The sequence below is a fragment of the Nematolebias whitei genome, chromosome 22, assembly GCF_014905685.2.
Source record: "Nematolebias whitei isolate Nwh7 chromosome 22, NemWhi1, whole genome shotgun sequence".
Lineage (NCBI taxonomy): Eukaryota > Metazoa > Chordata > Actinopteri > Cyprinodontiformes > Rivulidae > Nematolebias > Nematolebias whitei.
The window spans coordinates 12,609,094-12,636,880 of NC_056519.1; the positions used below are offsets into that span (position 1 = coordinate 12,609,094).

General features: G+C 37.6%; 1 protein-coding gene across 1 annotated transcript in view; it reads right to left on the minus strand.

The window, feature by feature from the left end:
* The window catches only part of LOC119428486 (plexin-A4), a 94,777-nt gene that overhangs the window by 65,719 nt on the left and 1,271 nt on the right, over positions 1-27,787 (minus strand). The window contains exon 2 of the mRNA XM_037696167.1: positions 2,031-3,387. Within this exon, the coding sequence (XP_037552095.1) occupies positions 2,031-3,275 (1,245 nt within the window). The 5' untranslated portion in view covers positions 3,276-3,387. The remainder of the gene's footprint in view (positions 1-2,030; positions 3,388-27,787) is intronic.

Consider the following 27,787-nt stretch of genomic DNA (forward strand, 5'->3'; position numbering starts at 1 on the left):
AATATTCCAAAAGCTTCTTGTATAAATTGATCAACAACTGCATATTAGAAATTCAACTGAGCACAAATTAGACCTTCAGAAAAAAAATGCAATGTGTATTTGAGCATTTCTGAGTGTGAATGTTAGCTTTTACAAGATTACTCAATTAACCAGTTTTGTATTTTTAATTATTTTTTCTATCCTTAACATGTGTTTTATTAGTCTATCAAGTACACCTGGACCTATATCTGGACCTACCATTCTGTGTTCGTTTGTCTCTCCTTCCTGTCCTCTCAAACCAGCCGGTGAAAGCAGATGGCCGCTTGTCCTGAGCCTGGTTCTGCTGGAGGTTTCTTCCTGTTAAAAGGGAGTTTTTCCTTTCCACTGTTGCCATTGTGCTTGCTCAGGATGGGAGACTGCAACAAAGCCAAGATTCAACTTGTCTGCTGGATTCCTTATTTACCAATTGGTTTTTTATGTATGTGAATGATTCTGTAAAGTGCCCTGAGACAACTTTGTTGTGATTTGGTGCTATATAAATAAACTGAATTGAACCGAATCCAGTTAGAATGTCTTCAAAATGCAGGATCTCAAAATGAAGCATATGTAACTTCCACAACTCCCAAAGTAATCATGTTAGAAAAGCTTACGACAGTACAAATGTACAGAGGGTATGCACTGTGAAAAGACTTTGTAAATGATAAGTATAAAAATTACCCATGGGATATTTACAAATGATTGATCTTAAACAAATATAAAAGTGTTGACTGCTCTCACAGTCAGTTGAAAAAGAGGAGATTGTGTATTGTGCAAACAGTAAGAGGAAAATGTACATTATATAATCTATAGTTTCATTAATCGTTTAATAATGTGCTGAAAATCCAAGCTCAAAATCTGGTTCACCATTTGTAATCAATTATAAATATTTATGGTTAAAACAAATAAACTAATGTACAATATATACCAGATGACTTTTCAGCAATTAACACTAGGGGAACTCTTTCTCCTTTAAGTCCCATAATGTCCACTTCAGCAGCAGCCATGCTAAAGAAGAAGACGAACATCTGTGTATGTATGTTTGTGTATGTCAGAACTCGTTCTTCTATCTCCCACAGAGCACAGTGTCACTTGTTCAGCAGGTTCTAATTTATGCACTGGCATTAGCTCATGCTAAAATAGCATCATTCCTAGGCGCCAACCCTGTTGAGCTCCCTCACACTTCCTTTTCCTGCCGACAGCTTCACCCCAGGCATGATTTATCAGGCCCTCAAGCAGCAGACAACGGCGCCCTGGCACGTGTGAGGGCCACAGACAGATTAATAGATTAACACAGTTGTTTCAGAACTAAAGACAAGTGGGGTCATTTTCATAAAGTCTCTAGGTAGTGCGTAACAAAGGTCAGGATAATGTAGTGTGGGCTGCTGGAGGATGAAATTTATAGTATGTTCAAGAAATATAGTCGTGACGAAGTCACCCTTCATTGTCAAAGGTATCTGTAGCTTTAAAAATATCATATGAAGAATTTGTTGAGGATAATTGGTCAAAACTAACAATTTAAACCATGTATTTCTGTAATTCCTTAGTCATTTTTTGGCATATTATCGCCATTTTTACCATGCGTTAGAAGTGGTTGTCAAAGATATTAATTCTGACAGAAGCCATTTTCATGTCTTCAACATCACAGTTTACTTTACTGATCTGAAATAAATGATAAAAAAAAGAAAAGCTTATGTTACCTGGGTAGGTACATGCAACACCTAATTTAACCTTGTTTTTATGCGCACAAAGTAAGAAATCAAATGAACTGAATCGCTGAATTTGTAAGGCTGTTATGGAGAAAAGAATTATGGTAATTTGGCTGAGCATCCAGCTGCATTGTTTTAAGGGTGAGCACATTGAAAGAGGCGGTGGAAAGTTAACAGAACATGCTTAAGGGGATAAATCTAACACATTCTGTATTTTAAACATCTGAATAGTTTTAACACTTCCCTGATGCTGTCATTAAACTGGCACAACCAGCAAAATTCACACCACTGTTGAGCACTACTCACCGCACTGCTGCAGGGAATATCTTTGACTTTCAGCCAGGCCAGGTCCAGCGTGCCTTCTCCCTTGTAGCAGGACTGCAGTCGCTCCTTGATTTTCTCATTGATCTTTCGAAGAGAGAAAACACACAGGGCAGAGTCCTGAGAGGCCTGCCGTGGACGTCTTTTCTGACCTTTTGAGAAGACAGCAAACAGCACATCATCATCCGGTGCTACGTCCAGTGATGGCGCTAAGATAGCACCAGCTTTTGACAGGTAGGCTGCTTCGAGTAATCGGTACTCCACATTTCCACTAATGCACCCAATAGGGACCTCAACATAGGAGTTGAATGCGGTGTCTGCCTTGCACAGGCGAACAATCTTTGAAGTGTAAACCTGTTCTCGACCAGCAGAAGAGGATCCAGTTGTTGGTCCACCTCCCATTTCAGGCTGTAAGGTCAAAAAGTAGACAAAGTTCCCACTGGCAAAGCCATAAATGTAGTATATGTCAAAGTCAGGGATGACTGTGAAGGTATCTGAGGGGATTTTAATCATAGAGGCCACAAACTCGTCATGGAAGACATAGGCAAACATGCCATCCTCTTCTGAGTTTCTGGCCAACTTTCGGCTCGAGATAGTAGGGAAGTACTCTGGTTTGCCATCGACGGCTGTGGCTACAAACAGCATGTCAGGAGAGGCATTACCATAAGAAACAATTACACCAAAAACAGAACCACTCTCATTTACACCAGAGAGATAGTGCTCTTTCTTGTGGAAGGGCTCTCCTAGTTTGAAGAGGTCATCCAGGCGAAGGAGTTTGCAGATGCCCTGGTAGAGGCTGCCACAAGCCAACAGCCGATTCTCCCTATAGTCCATCAAAAGCATTTTGTTGACATTGTTAGTGAGTGTCAGTGGCTCACTGCAGGGCTGTACAATACGAGGTGGGTAGCACTTGCGGTTGTCTTCATCTGGACCAGTCTCATGGGACACTTGGACTTCCAAGCTTGGAGACAGTTTGTATATGCGATTGACAGCTCCCAAATAAACATTGCCATTGCGATAGTCCACAGCAAGGTGGTTAAATGTCCACTCAGATTTCTCAGCATGAAATGATGCATACCCCTCCTCTTGGAGCAATGCTGTGATCACTTGGGAACCAGCACTATGAGTCTGTGCGGCTTGCACCACTGTTTGTGATGTCACAGGAAGCACCAAACTAAACAGGAAGCAGCATACAGAAAAATAGGTCCATATCGTCGTGAGGGATGTCATGGCTGTGCTGATGGTTGGCCAGGTGAGGAGAGGGACAGAGGGACAGAGGCACAGTCCAGTGCTGTTGGCCTGTTGGGATCAGGCTTTTCTTGAGATGGAGGACATTGTGTACCTAAGAAGAGAAGGAAAACAAACATTAAAAACAAGCAACATAATTTCTGATATCCCAACAAATTAGTTTCAGAAGATGGACACACAATGGATTAAAACAAATATGGGATTGTTGCTCTATTTTTTTCTGGCACAGATAGGAACAGAGAAAATTAATGTGTTACATAGGTGAAGAGGCCACCCACTTGAGACCGTAGAGACATCTATAATTGAAGAAGAAATGGGATGGACATAAAAAAAAGAAAAAAATGAGGCTGAGGCACAGTGGCACTTAAAAAAGCTGTGACATCAGGTGTTGAGAAATAGGACAGAGGAGGAGGAGTAATGCATTGTCTCAAAGGAGGTGATCAGCATGGCTCTGCACCACCTCTCTGCATGGACTCCTGCCCCTCTCCATCTCTCTTTGCCTTTCTGCTCTAGCCTTCATGCCCCTAATTGATTCTCCCCTTGGAGTAGCAATCTGCATGCTTTGGCGATTTCTCTCTTCTCTCCCAACAGGGCAGCTTACCTGCTGACACTGCTAGCAGAGTGAAAAGAGCCATATTTCGCTCTATAAAATACCCACACACACATATTCCCACAATGAAAATTGAAGTTTTATGAGCCAGAGAGGAACAATTAGGGAGGAAATGCTGGTAGTTGCAAAAAATAGGCTTCCCTGTACATACAGTATAGAGGGTCATTTGCACAGTTTCAGTATAACATACACAACCATAGTAAACACATACTAATGAAGAGGGATTTTTTTGGGGTTGGTTTGTCCAATTGCCAACAGAAACTGCCCATAGTATAAGAAAAACACCAGCACTCCACATAAGCATTTGCTAGATGATGCAAAAGACTCGACAAAATACAATTTCCTATATCATTGTCACACCACTATTTTTGGTGCGTCTTCCCAAACTCTAACATAGCCATCCCTGTTTCTTTTGAATTATTTTTTTTCCATAAGTTCACTGAATGTTCATGCACGTGATTGGTGGTACTATGTTAACATTATCCAGCCACAGAACTCATCTCAGGTTCACATTCAAGCAATCACAAAGTATGGTGGTGTGAAACCTCCCAACAAAATTGCTATTCTTTTCTGTTTTTCTCACTAGGCAAACAGAGAAGAAAAACAGAGCAGGCAGCCTCTCAACACATGATAAGAGGTCTGGAGCTGATGATGAGAGGACTATAATCTGATGCAGGGACAGGTGATACGTGCTCAGATGTGTGCAAAGAGCCATCATCAGCTGACAAAGACAACAGGGTGGAATATGAGCTCAGGTCAGCGTATGAAACAACATTCGAAAACTTCTACAGGAATAACCAATCAAGGGCAACATAGGAAATTCCCTGTTGAAAAGCGAAAAGTTTAGTAAAAATATCAACCTATAAAGTATTGACAAACTATTACGTGACTAGGCCTGTCACAATAACAAATTTTGCTTGGCGATTAATTTTCACAAAAATTATTGCGATAAACGATAATATTGTAGAAATGTTGATTAATTCATATTGAGTGTTTTACCTTTTTTTGATCACCGGATGGCAGTATAAGACTGAACCGAAGGATGGATAGTGAGGGAGCGAGCAGTGTGTCTCTAAGAAAAATGGGAGGGAGTCCCCTTGACGTGACATGGGCTGTCTCTCCTTCCTTGTTTTCGGTTCTCAAAATGGCGGACACTCAGTGTGGTTTGAGCTCTTTAGCATAGCATTTTTCACACAAAGCTTTTAATAAAAATAAAAAAAATCAGTAAACAAGTTCTCAGCTACTTTTTGCAGAGAAAAACAACTTTTTACATGAAGGCACGAATTTCAACCGTGAATTTTGGAGCTTCGACAAGACAGAGGTTTCTTTCCCCAGGTCGGCCTGTTAGCTTAACTCGTAGCTTAGCTTCTCAGCTTAGCTGCTTTTAGCAAAGAGAGAAGAAAAGAAGAGAAGAAACGATGAAGCCAATAAATGAAAATGAGGTCGATAATTTTCATTTATCATGTGATCAATTGATTTATTGTTGATTGCGAAAGGCCTATACCTGACATTACTCAAGTTATTTTCTATAGGACAAAATGATTATTTAAAAATAAATCATTTCAATCTTGTCCAAATATTATTTAACAGAAAAAGAAGTTTAAAAACAGAGGAGCTAACGCAAATTGCTACTACATGAAGACAGATGACAGGCCAGTGAGCCTACAAGGTTTGTCTAAAAATGAAAGGGAGCCACATTAATTTTACACTGACGTGTAAGAGCAATGGAGCGCCCACCTCTCATTTAGCCTGTGGGGGGATAAACATATATAGCACCCCATTAAAATTCCAAGAACTTTTTTTTTCTTCAAAAGTTTTAAATACAAAAAAAGTGAAGTTGTAAGATGAAAAAAATGAAATCAAGTGAGAGAAATGTATTAAAAACAGGGGCCTGGTCTTCCTTCATATCAATATTATCATAAGAACAAAACATTCAGGTCTCTCTTGTAAAGGAGTCCTCAAGGCTCAATGGTATTCACCTGTCTAAATAAAGGTTGAATTAATTCAGACATCTGACAGAAAAAAAACTAAACTAAATAATTAGCTGTACTAAAACCAAAAGAGGAAACTTTAAATAGATTCTCTTGAGAAATATGAGTTTGGTAATAGCAAAACATTAATGCCCTGAAAAGGAGAAAAATCATCCTCATCAGAGATGCCCTTCCAAAGGCAGCAGCGTGCCTGCCACAAATTTGTTGCAGAAATGCAATTATCCTCACTGATGGAGGGGAGGGGGGCAAGCTCGTTTAACTGCTGTTTGCCTTTGCCTGCTAATCATCAAACTCCATTAATTAAAGCTTGCTCTGGTTCTGAGGATTTATACATCAGACACACACAGACATAAAGAGGCACTGATATTCTAACATGCAGTTTATTTTCTGTCATTAGGGCCTGACTTTTTCCTTTCCCTCTCCGCATGCGTGTAAAAATTTAGGTAAAATGCTTGTGTTAAAAAAAACAACCATAATGGTGTTTAAAAGGAAATGCAAATTACTTATTAGAAGAAAAAAAAAATCACTGTTTTAAAATATTTTGCTTTGCAAGAACTAACGCTACAGATGAGACAGCAAAAGCAGCCAGGGAGCAAATTATAGAAGCACTTTGGGTTCTGTAGCATCAGTGGATTGTTCCACTTTGCTAACTTGGTAAACACAATTACACAAGAAATAGCTGAGCAATAACATACAACCACACAGACTATTGCACCTTTTCAAACACATAAAACATCAAATAAAATTTGATTCATTAACGCCACAATCAAATTAAACACTCTCACTACTGAAGCAGTGGATACAGTCAACACTGAGCATGTGCATTAGCTGTGAGGCAATAAAGCTGGAGCTCCCTCTTCATACAATATTTGGAACGTTTCATATTTCATGGATTTAGAATGTTTAAAAGCTGGTGTTTAGCAGGCAAAAGTATTCACATAATGACTCAAACATTAGGCTAAGAGGAAGATTTAATTGTTGATTAAGTTTATGTTTGAGTGTTTTTATTATATTGTTTTTATTGAAGGAGACTACCATAAACCTGTCAAACTGAAGGCCCCTGGGTCAAAAATGGCCCCTATAAGGATTTTATCTGGCTCGCAAAATAATTTTTTCATGTATTACATCTGGCCAACACTTCGGCAACATATTGAGTCTCTACTGCTTCACATTTTGCTTAAAAGCTGAGCGTACTCAGTGCAGATTTAGCCAACTTTGAAACCAAACAAATACAAGCTGAAACTTTTCAGTACTCTGATTTATACATGGAGGGGGCAACAGAGAACATCAAATTAAACCAATCGAACTTTTGCAGATGCAGCCAAGAATAGATGCTTGTTATATGACTTGATGTTTGTCAATGCTTTAATCATCTTTTATGTATTCGGTTTTTATGTCAGTGAAATATTTGGGTTGTTGGTGGTTTTTTTTTTTTAATGTATTTTAATAAAATGTATTAGAAATAAACAACATATTAAATAGGCATGATAAATTAATGCAAATGTGTCTTAAGATTTAATGTTTCTATTTTTATTCATTAAGTGATGTATGATCTATAAACGCTACATAAAATGCCATTGGTAACGGTCATTGCTATTTCTAATTTAATAATTCAACATATTAACTTTAAAAGCAAAGTTGAATTTCTATTATTTTTCAATAAATATTCATTAAGATTGCCTCTTGGCTTGGACCAAGTTTATATTTCAAACCCTTTTGTGTAACCAAGTTTGACACCCCTGACCTAAAAGAAAGGAACAGAGTAAGAGGAGAGACCATTTAGCCTGCCTGGATGAGTCAAACCAGCGACATAACGCCGTCATGGCTGAAATGGAAAAAAAACTGTCATGTAGGTTGGGATTTACCTGACTCCTACACAATGCAGAACATAAATTATTTGAGCTTAAATACCTTTTTTTTTTTTTTTTTTTTTAAACACCCTGCTTCACAGAAAACAGTGTGATGCTGCAAAGCTAATTTTAAGAACAAGAGCATCAGGCAATGCAATAATGGATATGACAAGAACAATTTTGCACTGGCAACTTGCGAGCAGAGAGCAGACATGACACTAGAAAGTGACAACAAATAAACACCAACAAAGTAATCCTCTTCTATTTATAGTCTGATAGACAGAAGACCTTAATTTTAAAGAACTGATTTGAAAAGCAAGAAGCTGCCAAAGTATTTTGTAAACAGCTTAACAGCATAAAAATATTTTCAAAATAAATTATATAAAAAAATAATGCATCGTGAATCAAATGGAATGGATTAGAAGAGTAATTACTCATAGTTCTTGGTATAAAAAAAGTCAGTTGATTATTAGGGTAATCTGTCATGAGCAAACAAACATAAGCAAAATAAAAATATCTGAGATAGCAACTATTTAAAATTGGGAACTACAGAAATGTAATATTTCTACAGGAATACACATTTTCTGTAGTAAAAACTAATAGATTCCAGTTGTTTTCAATAACAGGACACCTCACAAGGACACAACTCTAAATTTTACAACTTTGAATTCATGCTTCAACAGCTCAGACTGTGAAAATGTCTGTGTTGAGCAAATCAGGCAAGCAAAAATAACCTGACTCACCTGAAACATTCTGGTAACAGATTTTATTAGATAGTAAGCAACTTTACAAGGACAATAAGAACACCTTCCTCTACAGTGGGGACATTTTATATTTGCATTAAAATGCTTGTATCTGTTTTATTGGATCCTTTATGCAACCTTTGCCTGGCTGGAAACAGTGCTGTAAACCAATGCACAGTTCTGTTGTTCATCCAGTACAATAGGTGTGTTGCCGTTTGGCTGAAGAAAAATCAGCTGCAGAGAGTTGAGATTTTCAATTATTGCTATTCAGCACCCACTGAATACCACCATCTTCTATGGTCTTTTTGGTGGTTTGGTTGTATAAAGCATTGTTTTTCTGCTTACTGTACTAGCAATGATGAAGGAAGATTTTGATTAATAGACAGAGTTCTGAATGCTACAGAAAGATGATTTAAAGTTTGGGTTGTAGCAGAATTACCATATGTTTCATTGCATCATTCACAGTTTTTTTGCTTAAATTAGCATATGCCTGCATCTTATACAGGGAAGCGACGTATTTATATTTTGTTCCCCATATTTATAACCCAATTTTTGGCTGAGATCTGACGATATCATTCATTCTGACATGGAAAATATTGAACACTATTTTCAGCCGCTAGAGGGCCCTCGACTAGTATGGCAAGCTAAGTGTCTCATTAATAGGTAAAAGTGGATATTAATGAGATTTTGCTTGCCATACAAAGCCACCTTCGTCTCGCTCCTGAAATCCTGGAGCAAATGTCAAATCAGCTGCATTTTGCCGCGCCGCCCAGGAGAAATGCAGCTGATTTGACCGTTAAAGTGCATTTATTAAAGAAAAGTTCAACTGAGACACACATTTATTATAATGCCAAGCAAACAAATAAATGTTATTAGATAGTTATCTTGTTAAATTTTGAAGAAATGCACAGCGAGTCATCCCTCTGCACGTGCCTGCTTCCGCGTATCTTATACGGCAGTGCGATGTATACGGCGGCAAGTACGGTAATAGTAGCAGTAGGCACACTGGTATTAGACAACATAGTTTGGTAAGGGGCTAAGAATCTGAGAGCAAGACAGAAGATTTAGTTAACAGGAGAAAGACAAGAAAACACAGACAGTGACACAAAGAAAATAATAAATGAAAACTGATATGCGTGTCCTAGATCACTACTGACTGGTTTAGAACCCCAGCTTTCCTCTAACCACACTAAAACTCTGTGAACCCCGCCTGCCTGCTGAGCTTTGGCACTGATGAGAAGAAAAAGCCCTGCTATGTTTTGCAGCCACACACTGGGACTGGAGGAAAACAGTGTCCCCGCACTCCCCCAACATAAGCAACATCAGAAATGAATGTATACACACACAGACATACTTGTTAGGCCACATACATAAATGCACCACACAAGAAAACGCTTTGTAAAATGCACACAAACCATGGCAAAACATGAACAGGGATATCTTCAAGTACACAAATGACAAAAAGAAATAAAAATGCAGTGTTGAAAATGTGAGATCTAAAAGTGTATGTCCATTTCCATTTATGAATGTGGAAAAAAAGTGGCCTAATCAATTAGACTGAAAAACATGAATACAGTAGTTCCTCGCTACTTTGCGGTTCAACTTTCGCGGACTTGCTCTATCGTGGGTTGTGGATGTACAGTCCATAATATTGTACAGAAAATTGTGCATGACTCACGATTGTCGACTTTACAGTAATATCACTGCACTCACGTGGTTGGGAAAAAGTTTATAACAAAAAAAATAAGTCAGACAGGCACCAACATTTTGTACATTTCTTTCCAGAAGCCTACACAGTATCGCCAGTCCAAACAAACTACATTACCCACAAGGCAACAGTGCACTTTCCAGAATTCAACAGTGCTTCCAGCCCGCTGCTTTCTGCCATAATGGAAGGAAAGTTTTGATCCGATCTGAACCCGACTAAAAAGTCCAGTCCTTATTCATAGTGACTTTGGCGCTCAGTGGCTGCGGAGAGACTATCAGAACCAGACCAGAACTACCTCCAGCCTCATCAGTCCATCTGAGTGCTGTTTGCCGGCCCATGAAGCCTCTCCAGTGTGGAGGTGTTGCTTGGAGGTCCAGTGTATTCTCCGAAGCTCACCCAGACTTTTCTTCATCAGATTTCTCTGGATTATTTGGACTCTATGTGGAGCATTGTGTGGTTTTGTGCTGGCTCTCCAAAGGCCTGGCTCTCTCCAAGTGTCTGGTGCTCAACGGCTGCAGAGAGCCAATCAGAACCAGACCAGAACCAAGGCTGGTGAGTCCCCATATAAAATTTTACGACACCGTATTTTCCGCCGTACATGTCGCACCGCCATATAAGCTGAATCAGTTAAAATTTGTCTGACAAATTTGTCTGGACAAAGGTGGCAGGCTATGACAAGCCGATTGTGTTACTAATAGCCACATTCACCTATTACATGACAACGGCATATCATACTACTTGAGTGCCGTCTAGCGGCTGAAAATGGTAGTGTTCAATATTTTCAATGTTGGAATGAATAAAAACGGTCATCTGTCAGCTAAAAGTTGGTTTATAAATATGGGAAAAAAAATCCAGAAATACGTTGCTTCGGCATATGAGTCGCAGGGCATACAAATTATGCAAAAAAACGCAACTTGTAGGCCAATAAATTTGGTGCATATGTGTATGTTGTTAAAAAGGCGTAGGTTTAAGAGTTTAAAACATTGCAAGAGTGTGGGAAGGATTTAAAACACCTTAATATAAAATAGTAAAATAAACATAGCATCCCTAATTCACGGTTTTTCACTTATCACAGTAGGGGGAGGGTGGCTGGAACCTAACACCTGTGATAAATGAGGGACTGCTGTACTTTATATTGACCAGATGACAATATATACTTTTATCACTCAGTCTGCTGTCTTGGTTATGTCTCAGGAGGTACATCCTTCAACAGACTTCACTTTTGCATTATTAATAAACATGACAACAGCTAATTATTGTTTTCCTTTCATGCACACTAGTTAACCCCATTTTCATTGTAGGCAGCTACAACCCCACTCAGAAAAATGATAAACATCAAGAAACACATCAATGTTATGTCTTTCAATGATTCATAATAATTACAGTCTTTAAAAGGTGATTAGGCAGTCCTTTCTTTTACTCACATAAACACAAAAAAGTCTCGAGTTAAAGTACCGATTAAGGAAAAAGCAGGTCTAATGTTTCCATCACACCAAGCTGACCCCTACTGACAAACAAAACAGATGGCAAACCCCTTTTTCTCAGAATGACAGCAGTGGAAAGAAGAAAAAAAAGAGGACATTGGAGATAGAAGGCTGGTTGTCCTTGGTATTTACATAAAGACGTGGATTAGCAGCATGGATTACTGTCAACAGACACCCTGTCAAGATCAGGGTCAGGAGGTCTAATCCACCACAGAGTTGTTGATATTACAGCAAAAGCCTTCAGATTGTGCTGTCAACTGGGCGCATGTCATGTGAATGTAAGAACACAGAGACTGACATTATGGAAACACACATCGTAATCAACAGTGTTTACAAATATCAAGATGACTCAAATGATAAGTAATGAATTATTAAAGCCAATACGGAGTGCAAATTTCAAGGGAAATCATTTCTTTTTGTCCAATCTAAGTTTACACGCAGATTTTTCAGATCATAGCAGCTGCTTACCCAAGTAAATGAAGGGAGTAGATTAATAAACAGTAATGCCCTTCTATATGACCCAGGATTGGATTTGATATCATGAAAGGTTTTGCTTACTCAAAGCCAGTATTATAAGTTCTGATTTTTTTTATTTACTTATTTTTTTAATGAAAACAACAGATCCAAACCCAATAACACATTATGTCTTAAAAAAAAACATTACAAGTCAAGTTTTGGTTGGTTATCATGGCAAATGAAACAGCATTGATTGCTTAAAAAGTAAAAGAAAGTTATATGTTAGGGATGCACAATATTGGAGTTTTGGTCGATATCCGATATGCAAATATGTTAAAACTTATTTGGCCGATAACCAATACCAGTACCGATATTTTTTTTTCCTAGACCTACTAAAAGCTTTCTCTGCTGTGGAATTAAAATATTACATTATTCTGCATGGTCTTTGTCAATGTGGTCTGCTGCCAAATTCAGATGCCAAAAATTTGACTGAAAACGATGCAACACTTCAACTTGGATTATGTTTAATGTCAAATTTATTCATGACATTTACTCTCTCTAACACAATGACAACACTCAAACAGTGCAAATTTGTACATTTTTACGAATCTAAACTCAACTTGTTCACAAGCAACAAGTAAAAAGTGCTTAAGTAGTAGCAATACATATACTTGACCGTTTCTTAAATAAAAAATTAACGTAAAACAGAAGCCTTTTATATCTGTGAGTTATTTTGATGGAATGGTCGATGTCCGATATTTAACTTTATCTCTAATATCGGTCGATACTGATACCATGCCGATAATATCGTGCATCCCTAGTATGTGTTATTGCTGAATTAGTTGTTGTTTTTCAAAAGTATTCAAATGATAATACAAAGGTGTCTCAGTATCCTCTGAAAGTGTTAGTCAATCTCAAAAGTAGCCCGTCTGGCCACTAAAGCCCCACTTAAGACCTGTACCGTCGTTTAAAGGTGAATAAGCTGTGAAAGTCATGACCCAAGTTTTGCCTGTAACAAAAGGCAACAATCAATCAAAAAGGCCAAGACCACAGTGCAAGTTAGAGTTACAAGAATTGCTTTAAATATGTCCTAAAATGATGCTTTATGTCGTATTAAACCACTGATCCATTGTTAGTTTGTCAAGGAGCAATTTGTGTCACACAAACGTTCATGCTTTCCTGCTAGATGGCTGCATGTCTCCTTTTCACTCTCCGAGCAAGTAAGAGCATTTCAAAGACAGGGTCTTGGCAAAGATCCAGCTGAGAAACCCCTGAGGATTTCAGAGAAAGAGCTGACATCTGCCAGTCTTTCCTTGCTCACTCATTTTTCCGTCTAGTTCTCCATTTCCCGTTTCACATCTGAGACTTATAATTGCAGTTCAGTTCAAACTGATATTTTTCCTCAATGACTTCAGATGTGTACTTCTGGAGGTTTACTCTAATTTCTGTACATTGTAATTGCAGTAACAACATCACTAACACAGTTGCACTGAAAATCTTTTGGTTTTAAAATAAAGGCACCTAAACACATCTTGATAAAGTCTACACAGAGGCACGTTCTTGGCTGAGAATGGGATACTGCAGCAGGTGCTGATGCAGCTTGTTATTAGTGAGGTTATCATACGAGCACATCTAAAGGCTCTAAAGTCATTAGGTCTGTTGAAGGATTGCAGTCAGCACCTTGCTGATTGGGTTAGACCGTTGCCGACTACCTGAATGAGAGGGCACCCTGGATTTGACACACAGCGGTGACCAGAGGAGACCCTTTATACAGTAAACTTAATGAATCTCTGAATTCAATTACGATGTCCAAGTCCTGACAAAAACTCAGGAGCCACTCATAAAAGAGCAAAAATGACTAATTATACAAATCACACTTTGAAAATTATCAAAGAGCTTTGTATGCATTTATCAAACATTTGCATGAGACATAAAATGACTACGGTATTTTTATGTTTTAGGTTTATGTTGTTCTTTTATTTCAAATAGCAATTAAATAGTTTAAAACAGCTTTTATGCTCACCCTTAATCTAAAAAGAAGCACACGTTATAATTGGTATTAGGTAGCTTTGATACTTAAAAAAATGGATATACTGTTGTAAATCCAATAAAAACCCTTAAAAGGTGTAGTTCGATTCTTGGAAATGCTTTCATAATAGACTTTCAAAGACTCTGTGTCTTTTTTCTTTCCTTCTCACTAAATCCCCTCATTCCCCTTGCTGGGGAGAACACAGGAATGCAAAGCCTTGTAGACAAATCAGCTCGGGCTTCCATCGGCTCCCGACTGGCACAACCTCAAGTTGCAAGCTGTTTATGTTCTCCTCGACTCATCCAACTCTCCCAGTACTGTTCTCCCTCCAGCTTGCCCACAGCTTTGTTGTTTTCTGAGTAAAATGTCTGTTCATTTCACTTTATTGTGTCCTTCGTGTTACTTCATTTTACTCATTTCTGATTTGTAGTATTCCTTTTTCCTTTTAACATAATTGTTAGTCATTGTGTGCTCTAGGCTGAGGTGACTAGGCATTTTGCTGCAGTGTAAGAGAATGAAACAAGTCGTGAGAGCCTACATGGGTGCATGCCATTGTTGTGGTGAAATAGACTGAAAAGGCTTCACTTTTACTTGTGCTGGAGCCTTAATAATTTGGCAAGTGCTCGTGTCTACATAAATAAAACTTCATGAGCATTATATTTAGTAGGGGTGCACAGATTGCAGTTTGGCCGTTACCAATTTTGTTTTATAAGCGACACTGTCAGGTGTTATAAGGTCACAATGCACCTTCAATTTTCTTATCTTATTTTATTGAAAAACATACCCTCGAACAACAAACTTGTTTTAACTGGCCATGACATAGTGCTCTGAAATATAAATGAAGTTTAGACAATTGTTGTTAATAGGCCTGTCGCAATAAACAATAAATCAATTAATCACATGATGAATGAAAATCATCAACCTCGTTGTCATTTACCGGCTTTATCGTTTCTTCGTGTCTCTCTTTCTACTGAAGACGCTGGATGACAAAAAGCTCAACTCCAGTGCTCTTCACTGATCCCTCCCTTTCTCCTTTCTCTTTAAAATCCATTTTAACGATCCAAAATCGCGTTTTTGGATCGTTAAAAGCAGCCAAGCTGAGAAGCTAAGCTACGAGCTAAGCTAACAGGCCGACCTTGGGAAAAAGCCTCCGTCTTGGTGAGCTCCAAAATTCATGGATGAAACCCGTGCCTTCGTGTAAAAAGTTGTTTTTCTCTGCAAAAAGAAGCTGAGAACTTGTGTACTGATTTTCTATAAAAAAACTTTGAGTGAAAAATACTATGCGAAAGAACTCAAAACACAGAGCGTCTGCCATGTCACCATGTCACGTCAAGGGTCCTCCCTCCCATTTGTCTTAGAGACACTATGCTCAACTATCCATCCTTTGGTTCAAACAGTCTTATACTGCCATCAGGTGGTCAAAAAGGTACTACACTCCAAACAAATAAACATTTCTTCTAAAATTTGACAATTAGTGTTAAATTTCAAACAATATTATTGTTTATTGCAATAATTTCTGAGACAATTAATCACCCAGCAAAATTTGTTATGACAGGCCTAGTTGTTAAAACTACAACAACAACAAAAAAAATCTGTAAAATCGGTTTCTAATATAAGTATTGGCTGATCACAGATCACCCAACATTAAGGAAATCGGGGCACCCCTAATATTTAGTATGTCAAAAAATAACAGCACACTGCAGTTGACATTAAAAACTAGAAATCTGCAATTTTACTTGCCAAAAGTGCGCTTAAATGGACTTGAATTTTAGAAAAATTGGCATCCTCAAACCACTTTTATATTAATTGACCCATTCAACTATGTTATCTTATTGAGCAATAAAATACCCAAGCATGCTAGTGCCACTGAAAATGGTGATAAATCAGAAATTGTGTTCTGTTTTGCATGCGACACTTTAAACTTCCAATCATAATAAAAAGCTTGTGTATATCTGTGATGGTGCAGAGACAGGGCAGCTGACTCAGGACTCGAAAGACCCAGGTTTGATTCCCAGTCATTGCACATCTTGTGGCATCTCTGAGCAGGACACCCTATCCCCAATTGCTCCCCTGGCGCGTTCAATAGCTGCCCACTGCTCCATCTGGTGGTGGATAGGCTCAATGCAGAAAGCCAATTTCGCCATTGTATGGGAACAAACAACGATGACAACACATACACATTATTATTATTAATGTTGTTGTTGTTGTTATTATTATTATATGAATGGTAGATGTGAGGTTGTAAAACACAACAGAGGACACCAAATTTTCTTGAGCGAACAATAAATATATATCCACTTATAAGAAATTAAAAAAAATTTTTTAAAGAAAAGCCCATTTAAGCTACGTTTTACAAAAATACGAATTGGAATGTTAAACTTTCAGATCAACTAATCAAATATATATAAAAGCAAAAATGTTTTCTCACTTTTAAACACTAAATGTCATGACAGGAGCTAGAACCATAAAAGCCAAACTGAGGGGGGGAAACTGCTTGCAAATGTGAGAACCCTAGAGTTAAAGTTTAGGTAATCTTCAGCTTAGTCCATTAAACTACCGTAATACAAAAAAGGATGACTAGAACTTCAAAGTGCAAGTGACAAACCTCAGAAACTCACAACGGAAGACAACAAACAATATAATCTAACATTAAGCAACAAAATGTATATTCAGCATATATATTTGTAGACATACAAGTGTGGGAATTAAGTATTACTGCTTACACTAAAGTTTTTCATACTCCCCTACAGTTAAAGAGTGAAGTAACAGAAAACAAAACATTAATGCCAAGATAAAAAAAAGGGCTGCAGTAAACATTAAAGTGACCCTGAAGACTTTGGGTTTCAGTCAACCTTGCACCTGAATAGTAGTCACGAAACACAAATTGCATTTAGGTAATGAAAATAATAACGCATCATTAAATGTCCTGTAAAAACATGTCAACCTGCCTGCAGTGAAGCCTATGAAGATGTTCACCTACTGACAGAGCTTAAAGACAAAGGTGCAGAGGAGCTGCAGACCTGGTTCAGACAAGTCGAAGGACAACTATGGCCTCGAGGGACGGCTCATCCAAACTTTCACCGTTGTGGACAAGAAAATGTGAAAAACAGGCATGAGCTTAGATGTGACCAAATGGGCAAAACAAGGTAACTGTCAAATACCTCAGCAGCAGAAAGGTCTTGTAAAACAATATTTCTGTTTTTTAACCAACTTACTTTTGCAAAACCAAACAAATATAAAACTCATCAATATCCCTCAAAACACAGCTAACATCCAAAAAAACTGTTTAATTCACAACGAGCTGCAGCTTGTGAGGCGGGGGGAAGGGGGAGGGTATTGCAACATGCCAAGTAACAGTCACTAAAGCAAACAATTGGCTAAATCAGGTTTTTCTAAACAAACTGTACAGGAGCAGACCTGCTCATGCTCAAATTCCTCTTTTTTTCTTCTAGTTTGTCAGTTGTTTAACTACCGTAAATTATTTTTCAGTAGCCAGCTCGTAGCCACCATTTTTTTCTTTGCTCGTCTCTTTCTGAATAGAGCTTAAACGGGCTTGACCTCTAGGATTAACTTCTTAGACATGAACGCTTGATAAGTTAGAAGGCTTTCTGATGAACATGATAAAACGATAAACGGCTGCTTTGTCCCTTATTTAAAGAAACTATATAATACGTATTCTTTAATGCATCCTTTAGGGAGTTAGTATACAGTATGCAAGTTTTCTAAGTAACACTAGAAACGTGTGCGAGTGTCGCGTTAAACTAAAGACAAAGGCAAAGCTGGTAGAGGCATTGACATTTTAATCCACTCTTTTGTGTTTAGTGCCCCATTCCATCACATCGCAGTCTACACCAACATCCTCCAAAGTGGATCACTATGCACATCTGTGAGCCTCATCAGTGCAGTGGATGATTTAGTTTGCCTAAAGCACATGGATTACAGCTCTTATAATCCAGAGAAGACGTCTTTAAGATCTCAGCTTAGGTTTACGATGCACAGCTGGAACCAAAAGCTTTTAGATTTATGTTTTTTTCTTTCTTTCTGGGTTTAATTCCTTTGCTTTCCAAGTATTCCATTAAAAGAAAAAGGAAGGTGTTTGTATAATATAAGCAAATCCACAATAAATTCTGAAACCATTTACAAAAATATATTTCTAATTTGCTAAATGATGTTTTGTTACAAAGATGCATGCCAAATGTGTCTTCGTTCAGCGAAACAGAAGCACAGACGTATGTTTCAACTCAAAACTAAAAAAAAAAAAAAAAAAATGTAGTCTTCACAGTGTCTATCTGGGTAAATTACCTCAGCATAGATCCTGGATAGATGGAAAATGTGGGCCTTTTAGTGAAGGCACACCATCCACACCTGCAGAGACTTGCAGCCCTACTGTAATGGTCTCAGACTACTGAAAAATGAGCAGTTTGACAAGATGTGTCAAATGTGCCCTTCCAGCTGCTGAAATATCCCACTCTTAAAACACATTTTGCAAATGGTGCTTTACAACTACTACTAAACTGATAAATGAGCAGAAGCAGAGAAGTGGATGGGTAATTTCCATAAAAGGTCAGAGTAGAAATGAGAAATGTATTATCATAGGAAATGATGATTAACTATCTTGATATTTAAGCTGCTCCAGAAAACTAAACATGGTTATGTGCGATTCCAAATTATCTCTAAAAATGCATTTTGTGCAAACATGTCCAAAAGAATTTATCTTCTTTTATGTGTAATCTTAGACTCTGCATTTAAATCCTAAAACCAATGTTGGCATGATGTCAGAATAGGTAATTATTGGCAGTAATTTTCAACAATTATCAGTAATTACAGCATACAGGCTGGCTATGAAAATGCTGACAATGTTGATATTTAATTAATGAGCTAAATGGCACTACAATGGAGTCCTTTATGCAGCATGTCCATTGAGGTACATCTAAATTAGGTGTTCAAACCCTCTTGGTATTTGGAAATGGTGGAAATCAAATGTGTGGTATAGTAATTACATATTTATCCATTTCTGCAGGAGTTTTATGCCACTGTGCAATCAGAACTCAAACACAGGTAAATAAAGGAGTAAGCAACAAGTTAATGCCCTGATGTTATTATATATGTTTGTATCTGCAAATCGAAAATGTTCCAAACTTGTTTGATTTTGTGAATGCATTTGACAAGTACATGAAAATAGTTTTATCATCTATGTTTGCAATATGTACTCCTATAAATAAAGCAATTGTGTTTAAGATTGTTGTGTTACATACACAGGACCACTCATCACACTGCTGCTTAAAAATATCAGCAGAGTAGAATATTTTTGTTGCAAAAGCCAAATACTATTCCAAAAGTAATTCAGTGTAGAGAAACTATAAACTAGTGACGCCAGTGCACTTTAGCCTTTTACACCACAATGTAAATAGTTAAATTACCCAACCAACCATCCACCCATGCATTATTTACACCCACTTCATCCTATGCATCAGAGCGCAGAAACAATTTAAACTGCTTTAACTGAAACGAGTTCCTGTGTCTAAACCTCCAGAAATTAACAGATGCATATACAAATGCGTAATTTATTCATATGTATGAAAACTTGAAATGAAAAGCATTACGGGAAGTGAGAATGTCACGTCATTTTCCATCTAAAACAGATGGAAAGCGCACTGGGTGATGGTCAACGAAACAGAAACTAGCTTGTTTAATTGCCCAAAGAAAAGGGTGCTTTAGCTCGGGTCTCTGGCACAGAGGTGAAGTCGTTCTACAGGAATCAGGCACTGTCAGCCCATGGCTGCTGCTGGTTTACTTTGCATTAAATGCAACTATATTAAATGTTGTTGTGTTCATCTTAAAGGCACATGTAAAAGCTGTCTTTAAGAATTTGGAAATTAAAAACAAAGGGGAAAAATAGTAAGAAAGCAAACCATAATAACTTTTTGATTTAAAAGCAATTTTTTCCCCACCAAAGTAACATGAGTCATATCACTAATAAGGAGGATAAACCGACTTCAGGCAGGTTTACACTTCACTGCATGCCTTTCTACAGTCCCTCCCTTCCTACTTGTTTTTCATAAAGCTCATCTTCTCCCTAAGCCACGCTATAAAACGTATCACAAACGCATTCTTACAATCCCTTTAAACAGCAAACAAGAGGTTGCAAAATTGTAACCATGATTTATCCCCTCTCTTTCTCGCTGTACGTCTTTCGTCTTGTCACCAAGTCATGGACATAACCCTTTTAGACATTAGGTCTGAGATCCACCTTGCATATCAGGTTGTAAAATTAGCCAGTGGGCTGGAAACAACCCAGTCAAAGCTTAACTGGAACCACTGCTGTGACAATGCAAAACAGATGGACCAAAAGAAAAGGCGGTTAGAGGGAAAGATGAAACCCTTGCACGTTTTTCACGTGTTTGTAGATTCATAATAGATATATGGTGAGCCAAACATTCTATTTTTACCCTTCACTTGGGGATTAAAATTACGTTAATCTCCAAACAAACTTAAAGAAATGAGTTGAGTGATCAAAAGATGTGCGCTAACACTTTTAGATCGTACAACTCAAACAATCATAAAACTCAATTTTGGACACAATGAACCCATTAATCCTCAATCAGTTCAATTAAATAGCAGTTCAAAATAAAATGTATCAAAAGTTGGGTACTTAAATCACAATGTCAAGGCATCGGCACTACCAAACAGTAGTATTTTCTCTAAAACATCTTGTGAAATACATAAAACAGAACTACTTGAATACAAAACCACTTCACATTTTTAACTGGTTCTAGCTCCTTAAGTGTGATTAGGTTTACATTTACAGAATTTATTTGCCATAGTTAGCCATTTCTTATTGTTTTGAAACATTTCTTTTTTCAGCTGTCAAACTGATTTTCTGAAATGAATGACTAAAAATGTGTACTTTGTTTAGAAAATTGAAACACGGGAGTTGAGAAAAATCTAAATAACCACTATACAAACGTATTACTTTATGCTTTCAAAAAACTGAGTTGACCCTAAATCTTTTAATCTGATCAATCAAGTTATCAGATGTAAAAAAAAAATAAAAGAAAAAGAAATCAACCACCTCTTCAAAAATGTTTTAACAATGAATATTTCTCATTTGTTTTGAATTAAATGATGAATGTAGTATCAAATATTCAGAATTGTTTTAGGGCCTCAAACTATTTTCCATGGAGAGTATTGCATTATGAACAATTTAAATGCTGACAAATACAGGAACTGTGTTGTCTGAATCAAAGGTAATGACAGTAAATCTGAACAAGACTCCATAAATTCACAGAACTGCATGTTTGAAAAGAAGCATACAATAAGCTTTCAGTGACTACACATAAACTATGTTAGTCACGCACACTGTTGTAGATAAACCAAAGTTAACAAAGTTAAATTTACTTAAATAGGTCAAAACTTTCAAGCTCTCATGTTGTGTTCATTTTCACGAGAAGCTCCAGCAATCAATACAAACGTGATCAAAGTCCAAAACTGAACAGTAAAAAAAAAAAAAAAGTGCAAGAAAGCTAATTTCTCTGCTCTAGCTGGTGGTTTTGTTTTGACTGAACATCAATCACTGCCTTTAAAACAGACGTAAGCCATTTCAAATCCTACCAACAGAAAAATATATTTATATATACTCAGACAAAACCCCAAACTATTCAGGAGGGAGTTACACAAGAGGAGAAGAATAAAACCCCTTCTGTGTACGCTTTGTTAATTCTTTCTGTAACATACATAGGATTATGCTGCAAGATGATATATCCTTAGGGGAGGGTGGAGACAGGAAAAGGTGGAGTGATAGCAGGGAGGGTTATACTGTAATGAAGATCCTCCAACTTCCCCTTGGCTAAAAAGCACCAGGGGTTCTCCCTGAACCCGCTGTTCCACAATTACTGAGGTAACACTGCATACTGATGCTCCCTGACACCACTGACACAGAGCAGGCTGAAAGCGTCCCCACACAAGAACAAGCATGCAGAGCTGACTAAAATAACATCTTTAAAATAAGTTGAAGTTGAAAACCCTCCGGCGAGGAGACACCCTTAGTTGTATGAACGCAGGGATAATATCCTTAGTTTATTTCAGTGATCAATCCCTATGGAGTATGAAAACAGTGTCAAAAGAAATTGCATTTCCTGGGAAAATGCAGTGTGAATGCTTAGAAGAACTTGCTGAAATTGGCTAAAAAACAAACAAACTGAAATCTAGCTGAAATGTTAGAACAAGCCTAAATTAGCAGAAGAAAGTAGAAAGAACACATATTTGCTGAATTGGGTTTAAATAAACAGAAATGAGCACAAAAATTAGGAAATTAGCTAAAAAAAATAGCTGAAATTAGCAAAAATAGCTGAAAAGGCAGAAAGAAGCTTCAACTACCGGAAGGAAGCAGAAAGAGCTGAAATGAGCTATAAAAAAAGTGGAATTAGCTGATAAAGCTAAAGTTAGCATCAAAACAACTCAATAGTAGCTGAAAGAGCAGAAAAAGCTGAAACTAGCTGAAAAAGGCTGAAAGGAGCATAACAAGCTGAAATTGGCATAAAGTTAATTAGGCTGAAAGTAGCAGAAATTACTATGAAAAACTTGAATGGATCTGAAAACAGCTGAAATTAGCTAAAAATGCTAAAGAACTAGCTGAAAAGTTAGAACAATATTAAATTACCAGAAAAAAGCAGAAAGAACATGTCTGCCCAAATATGCTGAAAGAAGCAGGAATGAGCACAAAAAAGTAGAAATTACCTGTCAAACTTGAAACTACCAAAAACAGCTTAAAAGCAGCTATAAAAGCAGAAAGAAGCTTAAGTTACCAGATGGAAGTAGAGAAAGCACATTTTTGCTTAAATAGGCTGAAAAAAGTTGAAACGGATGCAAAAAACGTGGAATTAGCCAGAAAAGCTCAAATTAGTAAATTAGCTGAAATAAAGTTAAAATTTGCACAAGGAAGCTGAAAGAAGCTGAACCAGAACAAAATGTGAAAGGAGCTGTAAAAGGTTGTAAACAGATCTAAAGATTTGAAGTATGTAAAATGAGCTCAATTAATTTTTAATGAAAAAAATAAAGTGGCTGAAAAGGCTAAATATTTCAAAAAGCTAAAGTTGCACCAATACCAAAAGTCATAGTACCCTTCGCCGCCTGAACGAGCTAAACGTTTTGATATATGATTTGTTGAAATAGCACAAAGCTTGAGGAATGAGAAAGATGCAGAAAAACGTACGGAAGAAAAATGGATCACAATAGTGTGAATGCTTCATAAACATTCACACAATAATTGTGACGACACACCTCAACAAAGTGTAAATTGAAATAACTGCACTACGTTTGAATGGCTATTCATTTGCCAATTCATTTTTTATTATAAATCTCTGCCACATGAAAGCTCTTTGCATGCATTTAACAAAAACAGAGGAGTGATAGTGATTTTGTTTTCACATTATCGCTGCTGTAATATGATGTTTTGAAAGGCTCACAGCTAAAAAGAAGCCACTGACCTCTTTCAGGACTTAGCACAGCGAGCATTGATTCTCTTAGCAAGTTGAAGCAAGTTCAATTTTTCTGAGGAGCGACACTTATTAAGGTCACTTCACAGCAAGTAATAAAGTTCAAGTAGAGTTGCAACACGAGATGAGCATAAGTTTTAAAAGCAAACAGTATCGGCAACCCTCACTACCTTAATAGTAACAGTTCAAGCTCTGTTGCACAAAAGACCAACCTGCAAATGTTCAATGACAACAAGAAACGCTGCCTATTCAAGTAGTATCAAATTAAAATGTAGTTTCTTCCCGTAGGCTCATTTCAAAACTGTTTGAATTGAAAACAAATAAATCCTATGAGACAAATCATGAAAAACACAGCTATTCATATATTTTTAGTTCAATTACTGATTAAATTAAAGTTTTGTCTAATGTAAACAGGTGTGTGTGCATGTGTCGCAGAAGGCAGAATAGGAATTAAATTAGGCCTATAATCCTTGAATGGACATTTGGATGATAGTGAATGAGCAAATAAGAGAAAATGCAACACATGCACACAAAAAATAAAATAAAATAAATTGCTTTAAGAGTGGCTGCAATTTTCTCGTCATTTCACGCATCTGAAACAAAACTAATTTAGTGCTTGTCATGCTTGGCTTGGCACACACAAACATAAGAGCCAATATGCCACAGCGTGTCAACTGCTGCTGCATCAAAGAAAACTGTTTATGTATCAGACTCGCTGTTTCGTATGAATCATAGGGACCTGGGAGGAACGCTTAATATGGTCTTATCAAAAGGAACAGTCTGGCAAACCCACTGATACACTCGTGCCTTTTCCACATCTTCCTGCTTTCCATCTCTGACAACATCCCCTCTGCTTATATCGCTCCTCATAGGTCGCTCCAATGTCACATCAGTCTTGAATTTTATTTCTTTTTTGGCATCTCTCGCTCCCCCGCACACACACACACAGATTAAGTTGTGTGCTTGGCAGCTTAGAGTGAAGCAGAAAGATATGGAGGAGAGTGCTGGAGGCAGAAACTATGAGAACGAGAAAGAGGGAGCAATAAGATGAAAGAACGGCACAAGAGAAAGCTAAAGGGACAAAAGGCAGGTGCTGCTGCGATAGTAGAATGAACATGCGTTGGACAGACAACTGACAGCGTAACAGGCCTCAAGATGAAGGCAGACATTCTGAGAGGCACATGCACGCACAGACAGTTTAATAAATCTGTTCTCAGTAGGCTTTAAAACATTTGCCGACTTAACCGTTCGGAGAAGAGCAAAAGTTCCCATTAAAGTGGATGCTGTGACGTGCATTGATTTCTCCTCATTGAATTCACAAAGCTTATTGTTTGGAGATGCTCACTTCAGACTTCTGCCACCGCTGGGGCAAACATCAATATGCAGTTCCGCGGTGCATTACAAAAGGATTAATTACATACTTGTAGCTAATTATTCTCTTAATACGGCATAACATTTCCATGCCTAAAATTTGAATTTAGATTAAAGCCATCCAACTGTCAGTCAGAGATACCACCTCTTTTAACGTCTAATTATCACCATAGTTAGGCAACAAATGTATAAAAAAAACAACATTAATCCAATGTGAAAACAATCTAGAGAAATTGCATTTCCTGTGAAAATGTAGTGTGAATGCTTATTGCAGAAGAAATTGATGACCTAAAAGAAAATGATGAAAATGTAGACGTGTAAATCAACAGGAGAAAAGCAGAAAGAACACAAAACTTGAAAAGATTGCAAAAAATGTAGCTGAAAAAGCTAATATTAGCATAAAAACAGCTAAATCGTGGCTGAAATAACTGAAACTAGCAGACATAAGCTGAAAGGAGTATAACAAGTTTAAATTAGCAGAAATAATTTAATTAAGCTGAAAGGAGAAGAAATTACCATGAAAAACTTGAATGTATCTGAATGCTGAAATTAGCTAAAAAAATGCTAAAAAGCTAGCTGAAATGGTAGCACAGGCTTAAATTAGCATAAGAAAGCAGAAAGAACATGTTAGCCCATTTAGGCTGAAAGAATTATAAATGAGCACAAAAAGTGGAAATTACCAGAAAAAAAGTACCATAAAAACAGCTGAAAGTAGCTAAAAATTGCAGAAAGAAGCTGAAATTACAAGAAGAGATTTTTTTTTTTTTTACTGAATTAGGCTGAAAAGAGTTTAAATGAGTGCAACATAAGTGGAATTGTCTGAAAATGCTAAAAATTAGCATAAAACAGCTAAATAGTAGTTGAAATAGCAGAAACTGGCACAAACTAAGCTGAAATTAGCAGAAAGAAGTTAGAAAAAGAAACAAAAATGTTGTGGTTAGCAGAAAGAATCTGAAAGGAGCACCAAAAAGACAGCTGAAAGTAGATGAAAAAAAGCTTAAATTTGCACAAGGAAGCTGGAAGAAGCTGAACCAGAACAAAATGTGAAAGGAGCAGTAAAAGGTTGTAAACACATCTAAATATATGAAGGATGTAAAATGAGCTCAATTCATTTTTAATGAGAAAAAAGTGGCAGAAAAAGCTAAATATTTCAAAAAAGCTAAAGTTGCACCAATACCAAAAGTCATAGCACCCTTCTCCTGCAAGAGCTGAACGTTTTGATATGATTTGCTGAAATGGCACAAAAATTGTGGAACGAGAAAGATGCCAAAAAAACGTCCGGAAGAAAAATGGATCCCAACAGTGTGAATGCTTCATAAACATTCACAAATTAAACATTATCTCATCAGAGTGACATATTCTCACATTTAACAAAGCAGTGTGTTAAAACTAAATTTCACTTTTACGTCAACGCAACTGCTGATCATAGCGTCCTACTGCTCTAAAATATGCGAGACATTATGTTGGCAAGAGGAGTCGGAGAGTCAGACATGCAACTTGTAATCCCCTCTGTTGTGTTATGGACTGGACACTGGCCTGTGTCTGGTGGTCCTGTCACAGCCCAGAGGGGTGTAAAGTGTGTACAAGTGAGGGAGGCAGCGAAACGAAGAGAAAACGAGAACAAACAGAGAGCTTCATTCAGGTCTAATTCACAGACGCATCATTCAGTCCGACATGACGATACGTCTCTGTGACCGCAGCATTCATACGGGGCCTTGCCAGCCATTCACAGATGCATCATTCACACCCGCACACTGACACACAAACACACTTCCGCTGGCTCGTCCCTCCACAGCCACCAGGCATCTATATCACTGCAAAGATCCTCCCATTCATTTTCATTCACAGTTTCCCTCTTGACATAAACACATTGCAAAGATTTTATTTGGCGCTCATTCTAATAAGGGTGCCGCCCCTAAAAAAGCAGTGAATGTCTTCCCTGCCAAGGGTGAAGTGAGAGTTTATCCATTAGCAAGCAATAATATTGACAAGGCCCTGCTCTGTGGGTCCAAGCTCCAGCCTTGTAGCTGTAAGACTGGCCGACAGACGGCGGGTTGTATGTCAATGTGAGGTGCTTACCTGCCGATAAAACCTGCCGTTCCAATTCCTATAGGCAGACTTTGATGGACAGCAAGCAGGGGGAGAGGACGGGTGAACAAGTAGCACCGCTTACTGCCTTCAAAGTTCAGGACTGAGCTGGAATTTGGTGAAAGGATAAGAAGTCAACCTGATGAGGTAGGATTTACAGACTTCTCAGGAACCAAATGTGCCGCTTTAGCAGAAATTGGGCTTTTTTAAATATTTAAATTAACACACACAGTGACGCACATACACAAACTGAAATATCAAGATTGTGTCTATAAGCTCATGACCAGCCTGTTAAACAGCAAATATGATCACCCAGCAGACTACAAAGCTCGTTAAATTTTGTTCCAGTTGCTCATTAATGAACCTGTGTGATGTGGGTATTAATGCAGGTTCTCAACACACACACAAAATCCCAACGGTATTAACATTACCCTTCAACGTATAAAATGATACAACAAAACTATGTTTACAGCCCCTTGTGGATTTCCAACATATAGCTCTGTCCTTTCATTACAGCTTAAAATAAGCTTTAAGGCTTGTGGATTATTAAGACATCAACAAAATGTGCCTTTTCCATGTTGCAAGATATTTGTAAAGAAAGTTTACTAGAAACTGGAGGAGCAGCACTGAATTGATGCATTGAGCCTGAGTGCAGGTGGATATAAGGAGG